The 27,379-nt window shown below is 42.7% G+C and overlaps 3 protein-coding genes across 12 annotated transcripts in view; 1 reads left to right on the top strand and 2 right to left on the bottom strand.

Moving 5' to 3' along the window:
• gtf3c2 (general transcription factor IIIC, polypeptide 2, beta) overlaps nt 1-13,092 on the bottom strand; it is a 28,174-nt gene extending 15,082 nt beyond the window's left edge. The window contains exon 1 of the mRNA XM_052053583.1: nt 13,089-13,092. The gene's annotated coding sequence lies outside the window, so the exon portion shown is untranslated. The remainder of the gene's footprint in view (nt 1-13,088) is intronic.
• On the top strand, nt 851-16,571 carry LOC127592647 (probable serine/threonine-protein kinase kinX). 8 transcript variants are annotated; one of them, XM_052053576.1, is made up of 27 exons: nt 851-1,188; nt 4,426-4,641; nt 5,749-5,874; nt 5,945-5,971; nt 6,913-6,939; nt 7,302-8,507; nt 8,574-8,687; nt 9,090-9,158; nt 9,280-9,321; nt 9,671-9,739; nt 9,823-9,858; nt 9,989-10,048; nt 10,257-10,310; nt 10,380-10,427; nt 10,504-10,845; nt 10,921-10,998; nt 11,069-11,110; nt 11,204-11,248; nt 11,877-11,921; nt 11,999-12,049; nt 12,127-12,174; nt 12,262-12,390; nt 12,477-12,503; nt 12,757-12,807; nt 12,883-12,912; nt 14,005-14,043; nt 14,394-16,571. In XM_052053576.1, exons 1-27 carry the CDS (start codon nt 1,173-1,175, stop codon nt 14,528-14,530), a joined length of 3,174 nt encoding a protein of 1,057 aa, XP_051909536.1. In that variant the 5' UTR covers nt 851-1,172; the 3' UTR covers nt 14,531-16,571. The 8 variants fall into 8 exon arrangements, with proteins under 8 accessions (XP_051909536.1, XP_051909535.1, XP_051909534.1 ...); XM_052053575.1 differs by having other exon boundaries at nt 8,574-8,711; nt 12,265-12,390; XM_052053574.1 differs by having other exon boundaries at nt 8,574-8,711.
• Nucleotides 16,572-17,360: 789 nt separating this feature from the next.
• clvs2 (clavesin 2) lies at nt 17,361-27,379 on the bottom strand. 3 transcript variants are annotated; one of them, XM_052053589.1, is made up of 6 exons: nt 26,813-27,379; nt 25,358-25,803; nt 25,116-25,290; nt 20,762-20,872; nt 20,355-20,605; nt 17,361-20,264 (listed from the first exon to the last, which is right to left on the bottom strand). In XM_052053589.1, the coding sequence occupies exons 2-6, from the start codon at nt 25,744-25,746 to the stop codon at nt 20,171-20,173; spliced, it is 1,020 nt and encodes a 339-aa protein (XP_051909549.1). In that variant the 5' UTR covers nt 25,747-25,803; nt 26,813-27,379; the 3' UTR covers nt 17,361-20,170. The 3 variants fall into 3 exon arrangements, with proteins under 3 accessions (XP_051909549.1, XP_051909550.1, XP_051909548.1); XM_052053590.1 differs by having other exon boundaries at nt 25,358-25,800; XM_052053588.1 differs by having other exon boundaries at nt 25,358-25,815; nt 26,821-27,379.

Here is a 27,379-nt window from a genome sequence, read left to right as displayed (position 1 = left end):
ACTGAAACTGGGGGCTTTGTCAAGCTGAACGGCATTATGAAAAGTTACAAACACCGGTCAGAGTTAGCGCAAAACCGCCAGGTGTTTGGCGGAAAACAAAAACGCCAGCAAAAGCCGACTAGAACATCTGAACTTAAATTAGGGTTTATCTAGGGGCACCTCAAATAATGACAGGTGTGTGCTGACTCCCATTTAACATGAGTTTGAATGCGATGAGTTATTTGTGAGTACAGCCACATCCCGTTATACAGTCCAGTATGAGGGTGTGGACACTTTTGCAACAACATTCTCTCTGTTTATTACTACTTTGTCTCCCAAAAAGACAGGACTCATTCATTTAATTTTTGACTGAGTTGTACAGGTTAGTGGTGGAGAAAATTTTGAGGTGATTTATTGTGGTCTCATTCCTCACAAAAAAATTGACATTTGAACAGGGGTGTTAAGACTTATTCTCTTCACTGTAGTCCTTGAATACTATTGGTCGAGTGACAACTGCACATCAATTGAAAACGTACTAGAATGTGAACACTAGGGATAATCAGCAGGATTGTGTGTTACTCGGCATGTGTCGATACATCTATATAAGTGCGCGTGTTGACAACTCTGCACTGAGTTGGAAGGGGGTGGGGGAACGGTATGGTTGGGTGTGTGGTATGAGTGAACTGGCGAGGGTGGGGTGGGGGGGTTAAGGTCACGCTTCTGGCCTAAAAAGGCGAAGGCGAATATCAGCCGCTCTCAGAATAACACAGCCGCCACACAGCCATGACATGAATGTGCGCCGGTGCGCTTTGGAACGTTTCGCCAAGCAAACCGGAATCAAATGCGCATGTGAATGAAAATCGGGTTCAAAACCGGACTCACGCCATGTCAAGTTGTAACGGCAGCTGGGGAGGGCGAAGTGACGTCTGTCTCACCCAGATCTAAATCTGTCGGGCCGGAGGGAGGGCTTGCAGTCAGCCTCGCACTCCGAGCACCCTCAACTTAGTTTCCTCCGTCTGTGTCCCCCCTCATTGGACTCTGAGCCAGCCGGAACAGCTTTTGGAAGAATTCAAAGGGATTTTCAATTATTTTTTTTTTCCTTTCTTCAAATAATTTTAGGATTAACTCGCAAGCAGGATCCATCTTGTTTTCATGGCAGCGGAATCTGCCGCCGACACTTTGAATGTACAGCAATGACTGAAGCAGAAGGTAAAAAGTTTGTGTGACAGGTTGGGCCGCTCGTATGTGTGTGCGCGTCTGCATGAAGGGTAGTTAGCATGGACGTAGCTAAAAATATGCTGCTATCATGTATCATCTATTCGTAATGTTGCCATGCTGGTGCATGGCACATTAACACTGGACACTTTTCATTGATTGGCATTGATGGTGTAATTGATTGTCTTTGATGGTGATTATGATGTATTATTTGACTGTGTCTGATTGTTCTTAGTGGCACCGTTCAATAATTTCATTTGATGAGATCCCTCATGGGATCTTTGATTGTGATATGGTTGCTCTGATCGTGTTTTTGAGGAATTTTCAGCGCACACCAACTTTTCATTGATTGCCATTTGGCAGTGTCGTTGATTACTCCTTGGATGTCGTCTTTGATGGCTCATCATAGGTCGTTAATTTTTTCTTTGGTGTGTCACTGATATAACCTTTGTCCCTTTCTGTGTGTAATGGTGTCTTGGAGAGTCTCCACCTATGTCACAGACAGTGTCTTCGATTATGTCTTCTTATGCCATTGACGCCGGCCGGGGATGTGATGCCTTTGTGCGTCTTTGGCGGTGTCTTATTTTTATTTATGTCTGATGTGTCATTCCTGGTGGTGTTTTTGATTTTATTCAAACATATCTTATTTATTTTCCTTTTTGTGTACTTTTATTTCCGAAGGTAATCGATTGAGAACAGATTTACATTTGCAATGCCCACCTGGCTGCAGAAGGCAGAGTAAAACATCAAGAAACTAGAAATAAGTGTAAACAAACATGTTTATACCAAATTACAAAGCGACATAGATATTGCCGATCGTTTTTAGTTGCACAGCTATGCTGAACTTTTCACTGATTGGCAATGATGGCGTCTTACATTATGTCATATTTGCGACATTTCCAAATCCATACTCTTCCAAGCTTACAGCAGCTCAGTCCAGGCAAGTTTGCCAACTAGTGGCCCGGCATGCACATTACACCAAAGACAATTATGGGAACGAGTTAATAAGGAAATGTTGCAGTTTTGTCGACTTGTGAGGGGATGAGACAAGCCAGGGAAGCAGAGAAGAGTGAAAATAGCTGCTGGCCTTAAAAGGACACCTCCAGCATGGATGAATAATCACACCACGGAAGGACAAAGAATGATTCACGGGTCAGGTTCAAAGGTTGGAGGGGGCGAACACTTTTTAAAAGGTCCGGAGACACTTTGTAAATTAGGACAACTTTGGGGGAGGAGACCAAAAAAAAGAAGTTGTTCCTGGGTCAACTTTTAAGACATACAAGTGTAATAAGAAGTCAATAATACTGAAACTTCTTATACCGACTTGTGTACAGCTGCAATGAATCTACAGCTTTAGGAAACCCTACAGATTAGTAGATTTGTACATATTAAATATTCATACTAACTACTACATTTAGGATGACTTTAAAAACTAACACTGTTTGTGGTGTACACTGCTTGCTGGGTTAAAAATCAGGAGTCACATTTTTTTTTTTAATATGCATTTATGTCGAGGCAAAAAAAATAAATAAATTTGTTTTTCTTTCCAAAACACTGCGATTGCAAACATGTTAGCAAAGACATCCACATACCTTGAGTAGGTTGAGTTGTTGCGATATGTTGGCGGGGCCGCCATATTTGATGTGGCGGATCTGCCTGTGAACCAAAGCAAATAAAGGCTTTGAATTTCAGACAGGAAAACAGATACAAAAAACATGTACGTGTTTTAATGAGGAAACATACATTTTATTTAATATTCTCAGTTGTTCATTCAACCTTTGCAAGCATAAGCAAACAAACAAAACAAACAAACAATAAATGTGGGCCAATTTTACTGTTATTAGTGGAAAAAAAACATCACTCCAATGCGCTGTATGTAAAGATAAAAAATAAAAAAATAATACCACTTTCTTCACCCAAGTAATGATTTGATTCGACTTGCTCGTAAATTTAGTGGGGACTCGAATTGACTTGCTTACGTTATACCACGGTAACTTTGGGAACTGTTTGAAACTTCAAGTTGAACATTTGAAAAGTACTCATGACTTGCACATGAGCAACGTACTCGTACTTTCTGTTGAACATTTGTCCCAACCAGCGAACACTACCACAAAATTGGGGCTCCCAAAAGTGTCAAAGGATAATGCTTAAAGCTCCAGGATGGTTTCATATGGCGTCCTTCACATCAAAGTACAGTAAAAAGTAATGAGGCCTCTTACAAGTGTGTGTCTGTGTTCTGTACTGTGTTGTGTGTGTTATGTCGAGTGCCGCTAAGCCTTGTGAGTCAGCGATGGTTGTGCCAACGCGTGCTGAGCCGAGTCGACAGGTGGCGGGAGAGATCGGCTAACAGCCTCGCTGTCGGTTTGTTAGCCCCCCCCTTGCTCCCTCCATCTTGCCGCTGTTGCCTTTTACACTGATTCAACTAAATGTGTTCAATTGTACGTCCATAGACATTCAATTTTGTGTTGTTATGAGCACAAAGAGATTAAATATGAGGTCAATATCGTACAATATAAGTGTAAAAACATTTGACAATGTAAAGATGGAGCTGCATGGGCATTTGCGTGTCATGCTAATAAGGTGCAGGAGTTGTCTACAAATGAAGTATGATATATGGTTCATTAGAAGTTTTAGACATATGTAAACATCTCACATACATTAGAAGTAAATATTGAGATTTCAAATGCCATTTATGAATTGAGAGTAATAAGTAATAAAAGAATGACTGCTTGTTAGCATGATAAGCTAACTAGCCAACGCGTAAGCTTCATTGATGCTCAAAAAAAAAAAAAACAAAGCTTGTATTCTCATTTCTCTTTCTTGAATATTTAGTGATTTTAATGCATCTTGAACTGCATTTATGATTAGTCCACATCAAACTGTAGATATCGCAAAATGGAATGTGCGCCATCTCCATTTTTGTTGCTGACATCTGTAATTCCGAAAGGGGGATATCTGAAAATGAATTGTTGAGATATGTGAGTACAAACTCCCATTCACGTGAACAGCAGAAGTGCCACAATTTTTTCTAGCTGCAACTATGCTGATATCTGAAATGTCAGTTGTGTATCGCAAGAATATTGCCGCAGAGTTCTGCAATATTCTTTTTGACTCTGCTTCCCAATATTGATTCCCGTTGAATCGAAAATGTAAAACTGTGTGTCGAGTCTGTCCAGACAACAACTGAGGAGTGTCGACGAACACGTGCTTACCTCGGATGTTTCTCCTTAGTGAGGTCGTCCGCCAGCACCACCACGATGGTCATCGACGGCAAGACCGTCGACGCCGGCTCGCCGCCCGCCGGCGGATCCAAGCGGACTTTCGCCGATGACTTTTACTTGACGTTCAGCTCTCCGCTGGCATGGATCCTCGTGACGGCACTCGTGGTCACTTGGTCGTGCGTTTTCGTCATCATGTTCGACTTGGCTGACTACAAAACCATCTCAGGTGACCACTGATTAAGTTCATCATTTTCTGTGTTTTCAAAACAAAACTTTTGACTTCTCTGCCATTACACGGGGAGTTTTTAAAAACGTTTTGGCTCAAATGCCGCACAATGACTTTGTGTTACTCACTGGCGGGTTAGCAATAGCCGAGCACCAGTCAATTCCTTTCTCAGAGATTTAAAGAGACGATTTTGTAGACAATGTGACACTGGGTGCTTCTTGCTTTTAATACAATGTGACTTCCTGTGTGTCGTCTTCTCTTTTCTGTGGTTGAGATTCATCAATAGAGATTCATGAGAGGGCTACTTTCACTTTCTGTTTTCTATTCACAAGCATTAAGACAAAAGCTACTAGAACAGCTCTTTTCTCCTTCTTGTACTTCCCTGTAAGCAGGTCCTGGCGTCAGGAAGGTTTTAAAGGACTCAGAGCGCCGAGGCAAGATGACCCTTACAGCGACTAACCCCTTCTTCCTGCAGATTACCCCCCCCCCCCCCCCACTACTAACCTCCTTGAGTGCACCCCTAAAGCTTTCATTTGTGTCAAAAGCCTTTGAGGTATGCAGTGGTGGTTCTTGAGAGTTCAAATGTGATAAAAATCTCATATTTGAACTCAGGTGAGCTTGAATAGGCACAAAAAGACAAATCAAGCTCCTCTGAACACAGCTTTTTTTTCCAGTAGCATCTCTATTTTATTTATTAGTTTGGCATTTTGGCTGCGGGAACACGGTCCGAAACGGAAGCAAGGGGACGGGATTATACGTGCTGGCCATTTTATAAAGTACACTTGCATTGTCCAATGGTAAGGATGGTGGCTTGTGATATTTTGATTCTCTTGTTTAACTAAATAAAGCAAGCGGCTTTTTTTGTGTGTATTGGATCACATTCAACAGTGTATGTAATAAAGTGACCAGTGAGTATGGTAGTATTTCTGGATGCATTCAAATGAAATGAATGAGCACGTCAAACCTAGCCTCTTGTGCTTTTAATGAATGTATGTCAACAGGAATACCCTCGACATACAACTTTTCCATGCAGTTGAAAGGGACATTGACAAAAAAGTAGAAAGCCCTCGAGCCTGTCAATCAAATGCTTACCACACTTCCTTGCAGGAGGCCTCGGCAGGATTGGCTCGGACCCGACCAAGGCTGTAAACGATGTGGTGGATAGAGCCACAAACGCGTTCCACGCCATGTTGAAGTTTGCCGCCAGCCTGGTTGCCCCCGACGAAGATGATGGTAATACTTTTGATGGAGAGTGAGCACTGCCGTTGTCTGTCTCCATTTTACTGATGCTTTTCTTTTTTAGGAAATCTCTATGCTGTGAGGAAAAAAGGTGAGCGTGAATATTTCACACAAACACGAACTACTAGTTACAAAGCGAACTCAAGATGACATCACTGTGGTTGCTGGCAACGCTTTGGCCTCACCGTTAGACCTCGCAGTCGTGTTGTTTTTGTCAACGATAATGAAATTATTTCATGAACGCTCCTTTTTTTTCCATGACGATAACAAGACGACGACGGGTTTAATGTGGCTTTGATGACTAAAATATGACGAGACCCATGTGAGTTGTTCATGAGACGAGATTGGACGAAACAAAAGACTAAATCCTTTTTGAGTTTTTGTGGCCTAAACCTATCACGAATAGGAATGACAAAAATGCGACGAAAACTAATGAGCATTTTTTTGCCCAAAAGACTAAGACAAAATCTAAAATGGCAGCCAAAAACAACACGACTGCGCAGCATTATAAACTACCGAAAAGCACAGTTGTGGATGGGGCTGGTTAATTAATCGACTTTAGTGACCAATTGAAGTTTCCTGCTCTGGAAGATTTTCTTTCAAAGTGGCTTCTGTCACTCAAACTGTCTCCTCACTGATGTGCACATTTCAATTTGCGGCCATATGACCTCCAATTGTTAATGTTATGCATGATAGCATCATGACATATGTACCTATGAACCGTCTCAAAGCGACAACGTGGTTGGAGGAGGTTGGGGAGGAGGAGCGAGTGGAGGTGAATCTTAAGAGGAGAAAAGGTATTTGGTGCTAAATTCGAAGTGCTAACTGTTCTGTGATTGTGTCATTAACTGTGAAGGGTCCATACACCTCCTCTTTCGCCCCAGTAACAATAACAATTGTGCTCGACAGACCTAAAACACCCTATGGCTTTCTTCTTATGGCTTGTTGCTAACCGCTAACCCGCTAACGTGGTGCTGTGTGCTCAGACTGAATATGTGTGCTCATTTTTTTGGTCTTCTTTTTGTGTTCCAGGGGAGTTTCTACCATCCCGACGTAAAGGTGCGTGCGTACGCTCGATTCGTTTTTGAGCTTTTGAGTAAAGAGAAAGTCAAGCCGAAACAATGTTCTCATTTGTCAGCATGATTTTTCTTCAAAGTGTTTCCCCAAAAATTTGCGCTGATTAAATAAGCAAAAATTAAGTCTTAATGAGAAAAGAAAAAAGATTTGCATTATCAAAAAAAAAAAAATCTGTGAAAAGCCTATTTGCTATCAGGAGAAATAAAGCAAATCTAAAATGGAGGAAAGACAATAAAAGTGATTTTTTTCAATTAAGTCATTTGCTTTTGACACGAAAAATCGATTACAATCGGAAATGGGATTTTCCCTTAAATTTCTGCCAAATGTCTCCATGGTTGTCGAAGTCATCAAGATGCAAGCGAAGAAGTCACGGCCAGCGGTTGAAGTGGTCCACGAGGATGAAGAAGAGGAAGAGGAGGATGAGGGCTATGAGGAGGAGGAGGAGGATGAGAAGGATGAAGAGACATCTGACGGGGAAGATGAGGAGGAGGAAGATTATGAGGAGGAAGAAGAGGCAGCTGATGCGGAAGATGAAGAGGAGGATGATGTGGTGGATGAAGGAGTTGATGATGATGAGGAGGAGGAGGAGGGAAGTGAATCAGCTGAAGATGAGGTGAAGGAAGAAGAAGAGGAGGAAGATGCAGTCGGTGAAGGAGTTGATGCCGATCATGAGGAGGAGGAAGACAATCGGGATGAAGCAGCTGCAGATGAAGTGGATGACGACGAGAAGAAGGTGGCTCCTGCTGAGGAGGAGGAGGAAGAGAAGTGGGAGGGAGCTAAAGCCACTGTAGAGAGGAAGGAGGAAGAGGAGCAGGAAGTCACTGCTACCGCTGAAGATGAAGCCTCCGAACCTGAAGATGAAGAGGGGGAGGAAATAGCTGCTCAGGATGAAGATGAGGCCGCCACACCTGAGACTGATGAAGATGACGAAGAGGAGGAGCAGGCATTGGCTGCTGAGGATGAAGATGAAGCGGATGAGGCGGCAACACCTGATAGTGACGAAGATGATGACACCACAGAGGATGACGAAAGAGAAGACATTGCCAATGAAGTTAAGGCGGAGGAGAAGGAGGACAGCGATGAAGATATCGCAAAGGATGATGAAGACCAGGCATTGGCTGACTCCTCAGATCCTTTGCTTCCTTCCAGTGAGGAAGACGAAGATGACCACCGTGCTTCTGTCGCCGATGAAGGTGACGATGAAGATGAAGACCTCAGCCAATCAGACCGCACCGGTGACCACAAACCCAACCGTGTCACCGGTGACGAGGAAGCCATCCAGGACGAAGACCTCGGCCGCCTTGATTTCGGCCAATCGGAGGGCTTCGACGACCACAAACCCGATGATGTCACAGATGACGAGGAGCAGAAAGCTGAAGGAATTGCATCGCCTCCCTTGGATGAAGACGACGAGGACAATGAGGATGCCGCATTACCCCCAATGACCTTTGGTGAGGAAGATGAGCTCGAAGATGACATCGCATCAGAGCCTCAGCAGGACGGCGATGAGGAAGACGACGATGAGGAGGTTGAAGATAATTCGCTGTCAGGTACAGTTGACATTCACGTTCCGCTCCATCTATATCTATTTATCTACCCATTTATTACCCTTCCAGTCGCCGTTCCGCACGTGGCTGTGGAGGAGCTCAGCCCCCACAAAGCAGAGGAAGAGGAGAAGGATGATGACGAAGAGGAGAAGGTGACAAAGGCAGAAGCTAAAGCGCCTGGAGGTCAGCGAGGAGACGTGGCGACAAGTATGATACCTTGAATTGGCATAAAGACTCGAAAAAATGGCTGGGTTGTCTTTCTGACTCACTCGTCGGGTTGATTTTGAGGAGATTGGGTTACTTTTACGCAAGTTTGGGTTTATTATTTTTGGCACAGTGGATTGGGTTGAAAATGTCGGTGTGAAAGTTAGCAGCACTGCTTAACACACCTCCACTGGTAGCTCTAACTGGGTCGTTTTTTTAAGCCTTTATGGTTCAAAATCTTAACCCAACGTGCCAGGAATAAATAACCAAGCATCGGCTCGGTCCTTTTTGGACCCAGTGTTGGGTTAGCTATTTAATTCCACATCGATTACTTTTCACCCAGCAGTTTTAAGAGTGTGACTTATTTCTACTCTGCTGTAGTGCCACCGTGTCCCTGCACAAGCTCAGCAAAGACGCGAGCGTCTGGCGTGACAAGTGCCAAGAAGAAAGGTTGGTCCACGAGTCACCCAAAATTAGTCCTTTGCCCACTTTTTGGGGCTAACTGAGAACCATAAGTTGACGTGGAATGATAATGATGCAACTGTGTTGTTCTGCTTTTTGCCATGTCAAGAATCGAAACCAGTGAAGATCACAGAAAAACCAAAAAGAACAGGTAATTTTTTTTTTGCTTTTGTTTTCTTTTTTTAAATTCTGAATGTTACAGTATTTTTTATGGGGGCATAGATTTTTTTGTTTTATTTGTTTTTTAAAATTCAGAATATTACTGTATTTGTTTTTTTGGGGGGGGGTATTATTCTGAATAATGAATTTTTTATTGCAGTGCCTTTTAATTCATTTGAATCGAGTTGAACTGAATCTACATCGTCCTTCGGGTAAAAAAAAAAAAATCAAAATGACAAGTGATTTCGACTACAGATAGTAGAATGTAACTTACGTGTGACTTCGCAGCTTGTTGTTTGGATGTTGACGACGTGTCAATCATGCGCGGGTTTGCTTCGCAGCTCTTCCCAGGATTGCTACCCTGGAGCCCAAATTGAGACGGATCAGGAGGATTCCGACACTTTTCAAAAGTATGTGGAGATGATACGCAGAGAGGACAGCTTTCGATGTGCTGTTTCTCGTCTGATTCCATTTGTTCTTTGTCCTGAAAAAGCCAAGAAAGAAGAAAAGAGTAAAAAGGCCAAAAGAGGTAAACCAATCGCAGATGGGGTTCAAGAAGATCGGATTTAAACTGTCTCAAGGACAAAACCGCAGATCATAAATTAGGTGAACCCAAAAAAATTTAACTGAACCTGTTGCTGTTCCTATCTGTTCATTAGAAGCACCTGCTGAGAAGGAGAGTCCAAAACCAGCACAAGTGCCCGAACCAGTGCAAGACGGTACGTTGGCACTTTATAAAATTATAGTGCAGAATGTACATTATATACAAGTACAGTACTATAAAGATGATGTCTATTTGTACATAGAGACCCCGTCTTTTTAAAAAGCTGTCAACAAGAGCGACTGACGCCATGTTATGCCAGGCTAATTGGCGAGCCATTTCTCCACACGGTATAATTATTCATTTGGTGGTTCTGTTGCATCCAGTTGGTGCTTGCAGACCGGCACCGGTCTACTGTCCGTCCCCGCCCGGCTGGTATGGTAAGTGTTCAACAACTGTGGATAGAGTGGATCTACGTTCCCTTCACCTCCAAATATTTTGTTTCGCAGTTCATCAGATCATGACCGACACCCCGTACCCGCCTCCGACCGGCTCAGGTAACCCCCTTCGACTTCCAGTTCCCTTTACGGCGCACTACTAACGCGACTTGAGCCCTTTATTTTTACTTGCCAGGTTCTTCTGCTCCGGTTCTGACCGCTCATCCCATCCACTCGCCACCGCTTTACCATGCGCACCCGATGATGGCGCCACTCTACCCGCACTACCAGCACTATGCACAGCTCGTGCCACCTGTCATGCAGCCACCACCTGAACCAGTCCAGCCATTCAAACCAGTCCAGCCTGTACAACCAGTAGAAACAGTCCAGCCAGTTCAACCAACCGAACCTGACCGGCCTATCCAACTTGTACAGCAAGTAGAACCAGTCCAACCAGCTGAACCGGTCCAGCTGGTGGAAACCGTCCGACCTGAAACCACAGAACAAGCACCGCCCACTCAGCCCGAAGTCAAGAAAGGTGAGTAAGGCTACGGGCAATTTAATTTAAAGAGCCTGGGGAATGTCACATGTCAAATGTTTCCATCTTAAAAAGAAGAGAAAGCAGAACTAGAAGCAAAAGCTGAATCTGAGGATGTCGAAGAAGATGTGATGGTATCATCTGCAAAGAAAGGTCTGACACTTGCCTTTTCTTGTTTTAATTCAGATTTTCATGTTCCAATTATCATGTTTATTTATTCAAGAAGCCAAGAAGAAAAAGATAACGAAGACTGAGGATGACAAAGGTCCATCACCACTTTGACATTGGCTGAGAGGTTTTGCGGCCACTTCATTCGGTGCATGTCTAACCAACTTCCACTGCTTGTTGTCTATCTCAGATGATGGCGAGCTCAAAAAAGACAAAGCTGTGTCTGCAAAGACAGGTGGGTAATTAACGATGATCCTTCGGTGTTCCCATCGTTGGAAAAGTTACTTCCAAAAGTAAGACAGCAGTAGAATATTATAGCCTAGCCTTCTGAAGTATGACATTTAATTTTAATCCACTGACGGCCTTCAACGAGGAGGCAGTGGACAAGAATAGCGAAAGTGTCGAGTGTGGGTGAAAGACGGAGGCAGTTGATGTTACAGAGGTGAAAGTATGCTGAGCGGGTTATGATTTTTTTTAACCTTTATTTACCCACATAAGGCAACTAAAAACAGATTCTCATTTGCAATGTCAGCCTGGCAATGCTTTTTTTTCTGAGAGTGAAATGAGACTGTGCCGTCAATTAAGGTAAGGGAGAACGGTAGCGGGTGTTAGGTCTGTTCACAATTCGCAAAGAAAATTTGCGGAAAATATTGGCAATGGAAAAATGTTAAATGAGTAACAGAAGACGCTCAGGGACAGAGCCCTGGGGTACACCAGTGGTAACAAGGGAAGGATACAGCAGGGTATGAGGTGGTCTTAAAGACTGTGCTTCAGTCAGATAGGAGAGAAAAAAAAAGGTATTTATGAATTAAAAGTGGGTGTTTAACGATCACATTTTTTGGGGCCTTTTTCTTTCCATTCAGCTGTAAAAGCGCAAAGCAAGAGTGCTGCCAATCCCCCAAAGAGAGGTAACCCGATCTTAAGATTCTGGTTGCCATGGTGACCATGTCACTTCATACCCATCAGGATTCTGTCTTTACCTTAGAAGCCACAGAGGCAAGGCGGAAGAGAAGCTCCACATCTGCTTCAAAGACAGGTCACTCATTGGCTCTCGGTCTTGTGATTTGACGTCATCACAGCAACAGATGTATTCATTTTTTTGGTCACTCTTAGATGATGTCAAGGGCAAAAGCAGGATTTCCTCCCCTACAGCCAAAAGAGGTAAAAGTAGCGATGTTTGACACTCAAATAAGGCGTGGTTTCAACATATTGAGCGGACACAAGTGATTTTAAATGTTCGCCTCACAGCAGGTCCAAGTCAAAGTCCCAAGACAGCAGAAGCACCACTTCAGCCAAGCAGGCTGAGGGGCGGACTGCCAGACACGTTGACGACAAATGTGACCGACGGGCATGGCAAATCTTCAACGTCGCAAACACGTGAGGCTGCTTGTCAAAAGACAAAATGGCTGTTTGGGCGCGATTGACTGACACGTGTGATTGCTTTCTTGTTCCTTTGTCATCAGCCAAGACAAGAACAATGTTACTGAAAAGTAAGTTAAATACATGTGAAATTCATGATAGTTCATTTCATTTCACAAAATGAAGAATGAAAATAAGTTATCTCCATATTTTACTTTCACATTTTACATTCACATTTGAATTTGACCTGAAAAGGTTTGCTCACTCCTGTTTCATATCATAAAAGACAACATTTCAATTCAAACACTTTATTATCGCACCACTGATTTTATTCTACACTATTGCTGCCGACAGAGACCGCAATTTTTTCCCCCTCATCAACAGGCAAAGCCAATCGGGCTGAGGAAAAGGAAAGGTCCTCGAAGGACACTATAGGTTAGCAACAATGTTGAATTAAATGACATTTTGGGCACTTTATGATTCACATTTGTCTTTTGGTTTGTATTTCAGACAGAAAAGATAAAGAACAACACCAAGCCAGTAAGTGTGGAAGCCCTCCATTACCTCACAATGTCCACTCGTGTGACCAGTGAGACTTTTTTCACCTCCTCAATATTGCGATTAAATACTGTACATGATCATTTCCCCCCCCAAGGTCCTCCCATGCATTTTGTTTTTTGACTTCCACAATCAAATTAATCTGTACTACAATAAACAAGATCGGAATTAAATCAGTTGTTCAGCCCTAGTAGAAAGTAAGCTAAAGTTGTGCAAATCAAGTTTCCCCTCCACCCTAATATTTATTAATGATTTGAAAATAACTATTAATCAGTGCAACTGCTATAACAAGAAGGCAACAGCTTTGCCCCCAATGCACAAAAAGTACTCAAAAGGATTTCATGTTCATGTTTTTTGAAAAAAATAAATAAACGTGTTTTAATGCTTGTTGTCATCAGAGGGAGGAAAAAGAGCTTCCCATAGAGCCTGAGGTATTTGCTTTGTGTCTAATTGTCTATTTTTTCTTTTTCCTCTCATCAGCACAATATGAAGATGAGCTGTAACAATTTGACTTCTTTTAGCAACGTAACACTCCCAAATATTTTCTTCTTCTTGAGTCTTTTTTTTTTTCCCGTAGCAACGCTCCGTCTTCCTGAGTGTTTCCACACATTTGTTACCATACATGCCCCTCTCATCAAACACCTCCAAGGCTGGGGTGGGCAAATTTTAGTGCTCATGGGCCACATTTGACTTTTGGATCCAAAAGGTGGGCTTGGACATTTGTGGTGACGGTATTAGGTTAAAAGATAAATAATAAAGTCAAATATGTGTGAATAAATCAGAAGAGTATTTTCAAAACAAAATCATTGTCAACAATTACGTATTTAATAAAATACCCCTTTTTTGGGGGTGGGGGGCTTGCCCATCTTCTGCATTTTAGAAATCAAATATGGCCCCCGGAGTACAAAAGTTTGTCGTTGTATTTGCACTAATTTTTATGACTTGACATTTTGACTTTTAAAAGCTTTGCAGCATGCTCAAACCACAACACGCTCGCCTCTTCCTTCATGTCTGACTTCTTGTTAGCGTGTAGCATCGTAGTTCAGTCTGTTGTATTGTGTGTGCCTCCTGTAGAAAAGACAGACGATCAAACTGAAAAAAAGAAGAAATCAGGTTAGTTCAATACAGTGAACCACTGTTCATTTCCTGTTTTTTTTTTTTCAGGCCAAAGCAATTATTTTTTTACCGAGACACCACTTTTTGGCATCTCGGTGCCAAGAAGCTATGTTAAAGTGAGTTGAGAAGTTTCATTTAGACAACGAAGTGCTTTGTTGCCATCTTGTGGCATCTATATGCAATTATAAATGTTTTGGACATCAATTACTCATGGGTGGTGTCCATTAAATATGACAGTTTACCATCCTTGCCACCGCAGGGCACTGTAAGCCCACAATCATACCGTTTTCTCCTTCACGTCCTGTTTTTGCTTTCAAAGTTAAACGTTCCCCTGTGTGTGTTTTCAGGTCAAAGATACTTCCAGTGTGTTTATGTACCCGGAAAAAATGCGCAGTACCCCTTGCGACCCTTCAGCCCAGCGATGCCACCCGCCCTCAAGTCCCTACTGGAGCAGCAGAGGGCGCCCAAAACATCGGGGCAGTAGGGCAGCTACTATCGCAACCTACCAAGACGTCGCACAGGGGACTTGTTTCCATGCAGAGCAACAAGGACTGAAATATTGACATGTATTTATTTATTTTTTTACCAACAAGGCTGAGCTCCTGGGGTCTGTTACTCAAAACAAAAAACAAACAAAAACCAAATATAAAACAAATACAACTGAAGGGCTACCAATAGTTTTCTTTATGGGGCTGCATCACTTGTTGCTAGGCACAATTTATATGACAAATGTCTAAAAAATTGTTTCGACATGTGGCAGACAACCAAAATATCCCGCAGAGTAGATCAAGGACAGGGAGGGCTAGCATATACAAACATATAGGCAATTTCGAATGCATTCTAAAAAAAAGTTCTAAAAAGAAAACACAATTGAAATGCATTTGCTTTCAAACAATTACCTGAAGTCATTTTCTCGAGTCATGTGACACATTTGTTGCTAGGCAGAATTCAGAGGGCGCAAATCCATCATTTTGAAAGCATGAAAATCTGAAGCATAATCATCTTGAAAGCACACATCCCAAACAAATTGTAAGGAAAGTGAGCTTTTTCCCCTGCAACTGCAGCACCATCTGCTGGATCTGATGGGGCATTGCACCGTTTGCCCCGAATACAAAACATTATACTTCAATGTAGTGGTTCACTCTTTGTTTATTTAAACTACTTTTTTAATCTTAGTAGTTTGTGTCTAAATGTTAGCATTTCAAACCCCAGGAGCCCCGCCTCTTTTCACACCTGCGCCTTTGCCTCTGAACACATGCTGACAATGCTAATAATAGCTGGTCCTTGACAAAATGTGGTCATGATCTAACATTCATCGGAGCCTAGATAATTACATCTCAGCTAATTCGCTAAAATGTAACCTGAGCTACTTTTGAGTTATCTGAGGTTCAAGCGAAATATTGCATTAGTATCATGAGCATCCTACGTGTGGAGACAGAAAGTGTGCGTTACCGTGACCAACTCCGGAGACCGATCGTGTTTATCAGTCAGGGCGATCGATGACCTCATTTCTTCAACCGTACATCAAAGCAGTACGTGCTGCCATCTGTGCTACGAAGCTAGCGTTAAGCGTTGCACACGTCGGCTATGGATGTCTTACTTGATGACGAACGAAAGAAAGCGAGTCTTCCGAGACTCGATTCTGAAATCAGATTGGGTTAAAAAAAAAAAAAGTTCAGTGACCTCATTGTGTTGGCACTTAGCATACGTTAGCATACGTTGCTACGGCTGATACTACAGTTGCGCATGGTCCGAGTCATGTAGTTCAGAGCTGAATTAGCCTCAGCTTTGAGTCTTAAGACGTGCGTGGACTTGATGACAAAAAAAATTTGACAATTCAAATTTATCAATTAGCATGTTACTATCTTTTATCAGTCGACTCTACTTTATCAGCAACGAGAGAGTTTGGTAAATGTGCTAAAAAGGTTTTTATTGTATTTACATTATCAAGGTTGGTATTAGCACCAGCTAAATAAATGCTACATGCTAGTTGTTGCATTTTTGTGGAAACCAATTTGGGATGAAGTTATAACCTTTATCGAGTTAGCATGGAGCTAAAAAGCATGAGTTAACCACTCAGCCACTCAGCTAACGAGCTAGGTCGCAGGTTTGTAGTTGTGATGTTTCATGTTGTTTGTAGGTCACAAAAGGTTTTGGGAATTTGAGGGCTGTCCTGTCAACATGGTTCCACATTTGTTCTATAATATTAATTATTGACAGTAAGGTTGGAGCCTGTGACGTGTGAATTCAGATGTGAATACTTTTTGCTTTTATTTAATTTCAAGAGTTTATACAAGTTTTGAGAGGAAGCAGGTTGTTGCACAAAGTTATGTTCCTTAAATATGACTCACAATCATCACAATTTAGTACACCTAATAATGTTGGTCAATTTTCATGAGGAAAAAAAGGCATTGAATGGTCATATTACAAAATTAACTAACACGGTTGTTTTTTTGCCACTTATTCACTGAAAAACAAGATCGGTGATGAATTTGAATAAAATCATAATTGAATTCAAAACCATATTTTGGTGAGTTATCACATCATTTATATATAAATTACTGGCTTTGTATTTATGAAGCAGGTTTATTGTCATTATTGTCAAGTGCAATACAGTGATCGCCATTTCAAAAAAAAATAAAATTAAAACGGAGGCGGTGTGTGGCAAACTGCGTCAACCTTTATTTGTGCATGTCAGCAAAATGGAGGCCATTTTTTCCAACACAAACGCGGCACCAACGTTACCGCACCGAACGTCGCTTTGCTTTGATCCGAGGTGCAATCGCGTGTAGTGAATGCGAATGTGGCCCTGCGACTGGCCGGCGATCACCTCAGGGTTATCCGAACTCTCTCTCAGTCACCTGGGAGAAGCTCCCAACTTATTTGCAACCTCAGGCGAGCACAAGCAGACAGACAAAATAAAGTGTCATTCGAAATCCGTGAAGCTCAAACACTTCAGGATGATTAAAAAATAAATAGAGGTTTGTTGACTTTGGCAGAGCTAAACAAACATTGTCAGTGTAGAATCTGAATAATAATCATAATAAGAACACTCAAATGGCCGCATGCAGCTTTTACATCATCATCAATACAAATCATATTTGACACACAGTGAATCATAACTGCTCATAATGACGTAAATATCACTATGGAAGTTGATCCCTGCCGGCCACTTTATTAGGTACACGGTCAGGTGACATCCAATACAAAAATATTAACGCTGACTTTTGATTGACACTTCCAGAGAGCTATTCATTAAACAATAATATCCTATTGTTATGGTTGCAAAACTACACTATTATACATTTCAAATATTATTATTTTTTTACTGATGTCAATCACAAGTGAGCATTATCATCTCTGTCAAGACTACTAAAAGTCAAATACATGTAAAAGAGTGTGAAATATGCTTTGCTAGTGTTTATTAACAATCACAATTACGATTATTTCCGGTGCATGTGGAAGACATACAAATAATTTTAAAAAAACAAATAAATCAAAGTCAAATAAAATCATTCCGGGTTTAGGCTGGATTGCCCCTCTCCTTTTTTTGTTCTACAGCAACAAAGCGACCCATTTATGAAGAACAAAATAGCTGCCTACGATGCTGGCCTGTTGCAGCAAATGTGAGGAAAAAAATAAAAAATAAAATACACTACTGTCACCGGTCAACGTCACGGAGAACATTCAAAACGCTGAAATATTCCAATAATCGTTGTTAACTTTCTTAAAATAAGCAAATGCTTGTGTCATATACTGCACATAAATTAAAGTCACTGAGAGGTGATCAAGTGTTTGCATTTGTGATAAAAGCGTGTTTCCTGTCGTTCCGGACATACATTTTTTCAATACTGCGTTAAATGTGAGACACACACACAATAATATTTTTTTTAAAAAGCAAACCTTCTTAAGAAAATGTGGAATACTGAAAAATGTGGGTATGATAGGAACGTGAAAAGAGTTCCCAACATGCGCTTAATAGGTTGAGCAGTTTCAAGTTGCAATAATTTGAATGTAGCAATCAGAAAATACTGTTCTCAAAATAGAGAGAATCACTGTTGTTAATCTCCGGTCCTGGTAGCCTAACTAGAAGTTAACTCCTGACACTAGCATTAGTTGAATTTAAAGGAGTGTAAAACGTGGTAGAAGTAAAACTCTAAATTCAGATGTTTGCCATGTGATGGATATTAAATAAAACGCTTAATTGTCTGCTAGTAACACTCGACTGATAAAACTGCAAAACTGAACAGGTACTGCAAAGCATAATTTAGAAATTGTACGTCATCTGTGACCGCATTTTAGCCGTGTGCCCCGCCCCCCTAGATTAAAACCACAAAGAGAACAGAAATACAAAATTCGTGATGTACAAGGAGTACGTACTATGTCTGAGCTGAATTTATTTCAGAATTTTTTTCGGTATATTGACCACCATTTGAGCATTGGTTTAGTTTAGATTGAAACGACGGTCATCTCCCCGTCCGCCATTGACTTAACGATCCGGAACACCACCGCCATAAGTGAAATTCGTGACATCGTGGGTATGTTATTTTAGCGTTTACGGAACGATACAAAAACATTTGAACACTGATAATATATTAATAGAGAGCAAAGTGAATGAATAACACAAAAAGAATTGTACAAACAATTTTAGAAATGCGTACTCACACCTGCAAAGTATGACGATGACGACGATGATGATGATGAAGCTGCCCTAAAGCGGTACATTGCCGTTTAAAAGCTGAAAAAAAGGAAAATAACTATTGAAGGTTTTCCACCATCACAACTGCGCATGAAGATATTGGTCACATTCCTTCCGAGATGGTTGCTTTTTTTCTTTTTCGTTTAGTTTCCAACTCCATCAACGCTGTGTTGAAACTGCAGTGTACGGCTCATGTCCCCGCGCACGTTCCCAACGCGGAAGTGATGAGCAAGACGAGCAGCGCGCGATGAGTCTACCAATAAGAAAACAGCCAATCAGCGGTTGAAAAAATAATAGCGACGCTCTCATTGGATAAATTAAGAAAATATGGTATTTTATCGTGACACGTGCAGGAAATTGCTCAAATGGCGAATATAAAAATAATCTAATTTAGGAAATAAATTGGGGAAAAAACTGTACTGTGAACCTTGATGGATGGAGTTTTACTGCATGTAAAATTTCCATACAATTTCACCAGGGTGTTTATGACGTTGAAAACTGGATGGATAGATGGATTAATGTTTACGAAGTACGAGGAGTACGTACTAGATTATGGTACAAATTTGTTTATTCAGAATTTTACATTCGACGCTATTTAGGATTGTTTGCTGAGCTATCTTATCTTAACTTTGCTAGTGTTCTATGGTACCTGCATTTACTGTTTAAATTTGGATTAAAACAAAAAAACCCCTACTAATTAGATGGAGTACATATGTACAATATTTCAGGCATAGATTTGAACTTTTTTGCTTAGCTATGTTAGCATTATATAGCTAGCATGTGCTGTGGCACGTATGCTAGCATTTTAGACTAGATTAGAACCACAAAGATGATTATTAATGTACAAGTAGTGTGTTCTACGTTTTAGTATCACAGGACAGAAGAAAAACATACTTTCAGTCACTTGGATCATGATTAATTTGAATAATACTTATTCTCTTAATGACTTAGTCGTGAATTATTATTGATTTCAACACTTTGATTTCCTGCTCACATATTTGGGTCATGTGACATTTTCTGCTTGAGGTCATTGTTGTTGGAAATCAAAAAGGAGGTTAATGTTACGAGAGATGTTGATCAGTAACAAATCAAGCTTGGTGTCATGTGTTTTTTTTCCATAAAGGGAGGTTTGCTGGTCTGCCTCGACGTCCGTCTTGCTCATTCATAAAATCCTGGTACAAAGACGTCGGAAAAGCTTGCATCCCAATTTCCATTTGTCCCATCACTTTTGGGCGCGGGAATCATTCGAAGACCACGACTCAGAAGTCTGAATTGGACTTTTGTGGACTTGGCACTTTACAAAGAAACACGGAAGTCCACCAAGGAAGTTGGATGTGGAGTAAACCTCTCCCAGGAATCCACAGAGAGATGTTCACAGCGGATTTTCCAAGAATTTCCAGAAGGTTTGTTTTTTGTTCTTTGTTTTCAGTCCAGCGAGAGCAGCGGCTGCATGTTGTCTTCATCACATTTGGCCTTGTCAGGTCGCTTTAAGATGCCGGGATCCACCACTGACTGGGATCTGGAAGGTTAGCAACATGCTATCATGTTAGCATTCAATTGATTTTTGCTTTTCGTGTTTTTTTTTTTTTTTGGTGCCAGTACATGTCACCTTTTCATGGTTTGGGGCGAGAGGTTTTTGTCCACATCTCTGTGTAGGTCCTGGACAGAAAACGCATAAGCATCCGGTCCTCCGTCCGTTCCCACGTCTGGTTCCGCATCCTCGTCATAGGCGTGCTCCAGCAGGGCCCTGGCCCAGGTGCCCATGTCGTACGGCGGCATCATCCCGCCCAGCTCTGACGGCAAGATCTCCGGATGCAGCAGCTGATGGAGGCTGGTCAGGTTGTTGCCGTGCATGAAGATCTACGCTCAGAACAACAGCCCAAATCCATTTAGCAAGGCTCCCAAGCAAAAATTTACAAATAGTCGACGCCACACCTTCCCTATAAACGTTCTATTTTTATCTGACGTATATTTTTACGCCATTCCACAAAACTCGAAACCACAGGATTTACTCACCCGCTTCCTGGTCTTCTCCTTTAGGAAGGGCCTGATGACGGTGTAGAGTGCGTGGATGTACCATGGCTGGTTCACAAAGTGGATTCCTCCAAAGCGGGCGGGAAAACTGTCCTGTCGCAGCAGTGGGAAACGCACAAAAAAAACAAACAAAAAATCAAGAGGTGTTTACTTCACCTTTTCATGCACCCCTGTGGCTCTCTCTCTTCGGCGCTCTCAATATTGCTTCTCTCTCCACGCAATCATCTTGTTCTGTCTCAATGTCTGCCACGTCGTTATTCTTCCTAATTAATGATGCCAAAAATAGGACGACCTGTACTTTTTCCTTTTCGCTTTGAACTCGAAGCAAAAAAAAATTAAAAATAAAGGTACGTTTAAGCAACCGACTATAAATTAGATTTTTTTCCCCTCTTCAATAACTCAACACACCCCCTCTGATACTCCTTAATTTTGTATACCAGCATGAAAGTTTTGTAGCACTAACAACGGACGTTATGGCATCGTAACAACAGGAAGGTTGGACGTAGCCCCTTCCTGTCACGTTAAGAAATGACTTGAATTTGCAGTGATGCTGGATTCAATTAAGAGATGTCATCTGGAGTTCATGAGGAAATGATCGCTGCTACTTTCTACTTTCTGAGATGATGCTCGGAAGGACAACGTCAAGATGGAGACAACTGGTGCTTTGTCGGCTTCTCCCTCAACTTACTTGAGTGAACCAGACGTCACTGAGAAACCAAATGAAGATAACACACTATTTGGACTCGATTTAAACAATTTGATGGAACAAATCCGTTTGCAAATGAAGGTCGGTGTTATAGAAAGTGTTTCTTGCTGGCCCTGCGAAAGAAGTGGACGGGTTGGCCCTCGAGGAGGAAGACTCCGCTTTGTTTGCTGAGTCACCTGCCTTGTGGACACATGCAAACAGCTCACCGCGGCGAAAAGTGACTCATGTGGGTCGACACACAAAAGCATGTAAAAAAAAATCATAATAAATAAAAAAATACACAACAATGCTAGACGATGTAAATGTCTTTAAAGATCGGGACTTGGCAACCAGTCATTCCAATTCCTGTCAACAATTGTCCAAAGGACATTTCACTTTTTTATAAATACACTGGATCACAAATCTATTTTTGGGGATCTTTGCTTCAGGTCAGCGCAAAGCTTGACAAGAATCCAAGGTGACAACATTCAGGAAAGTCTCTCCACGAGCACAACACAACCGGGTTAAGAACTTCGAGCAAGTCATAAGGCGGAGTTGCTCGCAACAGAAAATCAAAATCTTGAGTTCATTCACCGCCACGGGCGCTATGACGTTGACCCATTCGATCACACGGAACAAAAACGTACATTGCTGACCTGATTTTTTTTTTCCGAAGTCCAGGGCAGCTTTCATTTTAAAGCCATTTAGTAAAAAGCAAACTAAAGCAGCTCTTTTCCCTGCAGGCTACACTTTCACCCATTCATGCACCCTGTAACCTGATTACATCATAACATGTCCGCTGTAGTAACCGCTGTCCCTGAAAGAGTTAACTCCACACAAAAAAAGTGCTTCAAGGTTTTTTTTTGTTGTCGTTTGTTTTTTTTGGCTGCAAGACATTTTTGTTCATCTTTGAATTTGATGACAAGCGACAGTAGGCTATCCTACGATTAAACATACACTCCTGTCAGTTTTAAACCAAGCCACCTGCGTCTCATCACTTCATCCCGAACCGTTACCCGCTGCCGTCCTTTTGTGCGTTTGTATCACTCTCTCCGAGTGATCCACACCCTTGCACTACATCGTCAACCCTTCATGCAGCCCTGTCCTTGTCTAACCTGTCCTGCTAAACCGGGGGTGGGCAACACCCGGCTCCAGAGCCGCATGCGGCTCTTTAGCGACATCGAGTGGCTCCCTGGAGCTTTATAAAAAAATGTTTGAAAATGGAAAAATCTTTTGATATAGGGTAATATAGCTCAAATCAGAGTTGCAGCTCCGAAAAAGGAGAGCTGTGGTGTTGTTGTTTTTTAAACGTACACTTTATTTATGCTTTTAACAGTCTCGAGAAACACAGACAAATCTGCGTCCGACTCCGTGACTTCTCTCTTCTCGTTCAACTCGAGAGGCGTTCAAAGACAGCCTCCGAAAAAAAACGGAAATTCATGATGCTACTGACGCTACGAAAAGCGAAAACAATGCACCAAAAAAAAAATTAATTAAAATCAAGCGAGGAAATCACAAAATAAATTATATGGGGGTGTTTATGAACACACAACAAAGCAACGAATAACATAAACAATTCGGAGACAGTCCAGTCTCCGACATACATACAGCATATGTTTCCTTCACTGTAAATTTTATAGAAGGCTTTTATTTTTTTGCGGCTCCAGACATATTTGGGGGGGGTTTTCGGTACTGTATGGCTCTTTCAACATTTTGGGTTGCCGACCCCTGTGCTAGACACCTGATCACACAGTCTGAGAGCTCCATACACCTCCGTCTCATTCATCTCATCATTTTTTGCAGTTCATATACACGAGTTTTCTCACTGTCCCACCCACCTGTGTCTTATTTGGGCCCTTCGATTGTCTCTTGTTAGCCTAACTCGCCTCTCTTCAACCTCTCCCGTTGTTACACGCATCCGTGCATGGACAACTTGTGTCCAATCATTGTATCCTGTCATCATCAGTCTGAGCTAATGTCTCTTAGCCGCGTCTTAGCCTTTTTCCCCACCAGCTGTGTCGCATCTGCGTAGCGACATCATGCGTAACTATCGCTGCCTAATCGGTTGGGGTGACAGTTGTTCTCATCTTGATTATTTTTTTAAGAGACATTTTGAATCGTCAATTACGATTTCGGCGTCGCTAAATGGCTCTTGAGGACTTGGCAAGACGGCAGCTGGTTATGCAAAACTAATAAATGAAAGAGCAGCGGAGCGATGCATAAAACATCTCGCACACACAGACACACACACACATGCGCGCACACGCAACAAAGGCGAGCCCATCTGGAAGAGAGGCCAAAGCAGACAGCCAGGCAATCGTGCCGGTTGCCGTGGAAACGCCGGGAGGGTGGGACGTGCTTGAGAGAGCGGGTGGAGGGAGGATGTCGGGGTACAACAAAGCACATTGCATCAAGCAAGTGGCCGCATTTTAAAAATGAGGGTGAATGAATGAATGGGTTAAGCCGTGTCAGAAGACGTCAGCATCTTCTCCAGCTGCTGAAGACAAATGAGGGAGGGGCGGGGGGGGGGGGGGTAGGGGGAGATGCTGAGAGAGTGGGAAAGCTAAAGTGGGAGACAAAAAGAAAATCCCTCAAGGAACTGAAACACAAGTTCACGAGGCATTTGTTGTCAATTTGACAGTAGCTCAACGTATAGCAGCTAGCATGCTAGCATTAAAAAGAGCCAATGAAAATTGACCTCAATCATCTGCCTTCCTGATCATTGGGGGGAAAAAAAACACAAAAAGAACAAACACACACAAAAAACAAAACAAACCTAGACAGACGGAATAGCACCGGTACCGAAGGCCAATTTATTAAAAACCACCAAGTGAACGTTACATCTCTAGCTAATGCTAATTACCTTAGATTTGTTTTTTTCTTTTCAACAATACAAAGACAGGGGGAAAAAAAGTATTTTCAGAGATGTAAAGTGAACATTCCGTTGAGGTTTCACTCCCATTTACCATTTTTTAATCCTTTAACAACGTTGTAATCCTGCGGGATTATGACTGGATTGGGTTGAATCTCGCACACTCTTCACCTGCTGCAACTCGCCGTGGGCGATATTATTCATAATAATCATTACGTGTCGCAATAAAACGAGACAAATTGATCGGCTGAGTGAGCGCACAAGCCAAAAATGACGGGATAATAAATCACGACGAAAACCTTTATATCGGTGGTGACTAGCAGTTAGCACATTCACCTTGCAGTTTAGAAGTTGTGAGTTTGAATCCAGGCTATGTGGAATGTGTGCATGTTCTCAACGTGCTCGCGAGGTTTTTCCACTTTTTCCACGAGAAGACAAATAGGAGGAGTGCAATCTGGCTGCTGTTAATGCAGAGCGGCAATAAACGACTGCGCTGGCGATCCCAAGGCATGTGGCCTACATGCTATTTGATGAAGACAACCGATTTGCATGCCGCAGCAACGTCACAGAAGAAGAGAATTCATCTAAAATGATTCCCGCTAGTCATGTGACCATTACCATTACAATCTGCTAGCATGCGCATTAGACGACCACATCAACACGCTAACATGCTAACTACTGGCGCTCAAGTGACGATCGCAACATGCTAACGTTGTAATATGACTTCGACTGGAAGCTGCGAAAGTGGACAAGAGCCAAACCCGCAGCCTTCGTCTCACCTGCAGCCCCTCGATGGCGAGCCGGAGCATGCTGGGCGTCAGCTTGGAGGCTTGCTTGAAGGTGAAGTTGCTCCAGTCGATGACCAGGATGAATCCGTTCACCTGCAGCTCAGCGTCCTCGATCATGGACTCCAGAGACAGCAGGATGGACCTCAGGATGTCCACAAACATGTACCTGCCAATGACACATTTTGAAATAGCAAAAAATGCGGGTGGTCAAGTACACGGTAACCCAAGTCTACCTGCTCTGGTCCCAGTTGGCGGCAAAGAGGAGCAGGATCTTCCTTCCATGTCGGTCCAGGTTGGCCAGCACGCCGGGGAATCCATCCTTGAGCGCCTGCTTAATTCCAGGGTCAGTGGCCTTCAGGTTCTTGAACATGTCCAGGTTCTGCTGTCTGTACTCAAAGTACTGGGCCAGCAGCCTGAAAGCTTCAAAATGGTTAAACTTCCTGGCTCGCAGGAACCTGAGGATGAAGGCGTCGTCCGTACGCAGGAAGCCGATGTCCGGCCGCGTGATGATCATGTCGCGCACTTCCTGGATGTCCTGGTGAAGGGTCTCCGGGTTTTCCTTCAGCTCTGCTTTGGCCTTCTCCAGGGTGGCCGCCGACAGGCCGGCCTGCAGGTGAGTCATCTCGGCAGGAGCCACGTCCAAAGGTTCCCTCACAGAGACTCTCTTCTTCTTCTTCTTCTTCTGCGGAGCCTGCAGGGCAAGGCAAGCATTGAATGATGCACAAACCAAATGAAACACCGCAAGTCAATTCAACATATCATATAGAATGGCAGCAAAGCATTTTTAAGTCTCAAATAATCTCTACATTTCACTTCAACATAGTTCCTTGGCACCAAATTGCCACAAGGTGGTGGAAAAGCACTGTTTTCGTAAAAAGGATACGCAATTCACATCAACATAGCTCTTTGGCATCAAGATGCCACAAAAAAAACAAGATTTTTGTCTTAAGGAAACCAAATAAATGCTGGCAAAGTAATATTTGCATCTCAACAACCCTCTCCGACTAATTTGGGCATAATATCCTTGACACCAAGATGACGCCAAAGCACTATATCTGTTTTAAAGAAACACCTCAACTCATGTCAACTTTTCACAAAGATGTCACAAGATTCCATCAACGCACCACTTTTGTCTGAATAAAACTCCCCGATTCACTTTAACATAAGATTCTTGGAAACAAGACGCGCCAAGGTGGCGGCAAAGCACTCCATTTGTTTAAATTCAATTCCTCAAGTCATTGCACCAAGATCATGGAAGATGGTGGGAAAACACTACTTTTGTCAAAAACAAACTCTTCATGTTACTTCAACACAGTTCATTAGCAACAAAAGGACACAAGATGGCGACAAATTACAAAATACTTTAACTTCTTTAACCAGACCACAAAAACAGCGACGTTTTTAGCAAAAGAGCGAGGATGGCTTACCCCCCCCCCCCAAAATAACCATAAATAGAACAAACTTGCGACCTATTTTTGCACCCCCTCTGTATTTACATCCAAGACCATTCAGTGCTTTGTAGACCAACAATTAAAATCTCTTCTTTAACTCCCGAAGCCAGTTTACAGCATGTGTGGCGGCTACATCCAAATGCCAACATTTCCGAGATCTTGCTGCTGCTGCTGCTTCACGCCATCAGAACCATACGTGAGCGTGTGTGTTCTGAGAGTGTGAAGGAGGGAGATGACGGCATCACCTTCTCCCCCACGGAGGAGGCCAAGCAAGCAATGCGGCACCAGTTCTGCAGCACCTGCTACATCACCGACACCCTCATCTGCTTCATGGTGCTGATGTCTCTTCTTCTTCTCTTCTTCTTCCCTCCCACTCCTTCAAATAATCCAAGTTGTCCGGGCCATTTGCACAGGTGGGTCCGGTACGCTCCGTTTCCCGGTTTCTGTTGTGCAGCGGGGGAGGTTTTAGGGTGGGGTACGCCACCAGGATTAGTGTCTGTTGGTCTGCGCTGCTGCCGTCTGTTTCGCCGCCAGAGTGAGTGACAACAAGCTGGGCCGGTGGGGGGGTGGAGGATGAGGCGGTGGTGGCGGCGGAGGACCGGGAGGAGGAGGAGGAGGAAGAGGAGAAGGATGTTGGAAGGGAGGAGGAGTAGAGTGAGCACGTGCAGGACAAAAGAAAGCAAAGAAGAGGAGGATGAGGATGGTGGTATAGACTTTGTAGCCTGAGGCAAAATGTCATCAGGTTTGGGTGCATGTGTTTTCTTGATTTTCGCTGCTTTTGTTTCTCCATTTTGTCTACAAATG

The sequence above is a fragment of the Hippocampus zosterae genome, chromosome 19, assembly GCF_025434085.1.
Source record: "Hippocampus zosterae strain Florida chromosome 19, ASM2543408v3, whole genome shotgun sequence".
Classification (NCBI taxonomy): Eukaryota; Metazoa; Chordata; class Actinopteri; order Syngnathiformes; family Syngnathidae; genus Hippocampus; species Hippocampus zosterae.
This window is presented reverse-complemented; position numbering and strand designations above follow the sequence as displayed.

Coding starts and splice junctions, on each gene's coding strand:
- clvs2 (XM_052053589.1), bottom strand. CDS start 25,746: ATGACTCACCTGCAGGCCGGCCTGTCGGCGGCCACCCTGGAGAAGGCC. Junction 25,291..25,357: donor GCCAACTGGGACCAGAGCAG/GTAGACTTGGGT, acceptor TGTCATTGGCAG/GTACATGTTTGTGGACATCC. Junction 20,606..20,761: donor AGGAGAAGACCAGGAAGCGG/GTGAGTAAATCC, acceptor TTCTGAGCGTAG/ATCTTCATGCACGGCAACAA.
- LOC127592647 (XM_052053574.1), top strand. Junction 6,940..7,301: donor TCTACCATCCCGACGTAAAG/GTGCGTGCGTAC, acceptor TGGTTGTCGAAG/TCATCAAGATGCAAGCGAAG. Junction 11,249..11,876: donor AGCTGTGTCTGCAAAGACAG/GTGGGTAATTAA, acceptor CTTTCCATTCAG/CTGTAAAAGCGCAAAGCAAG.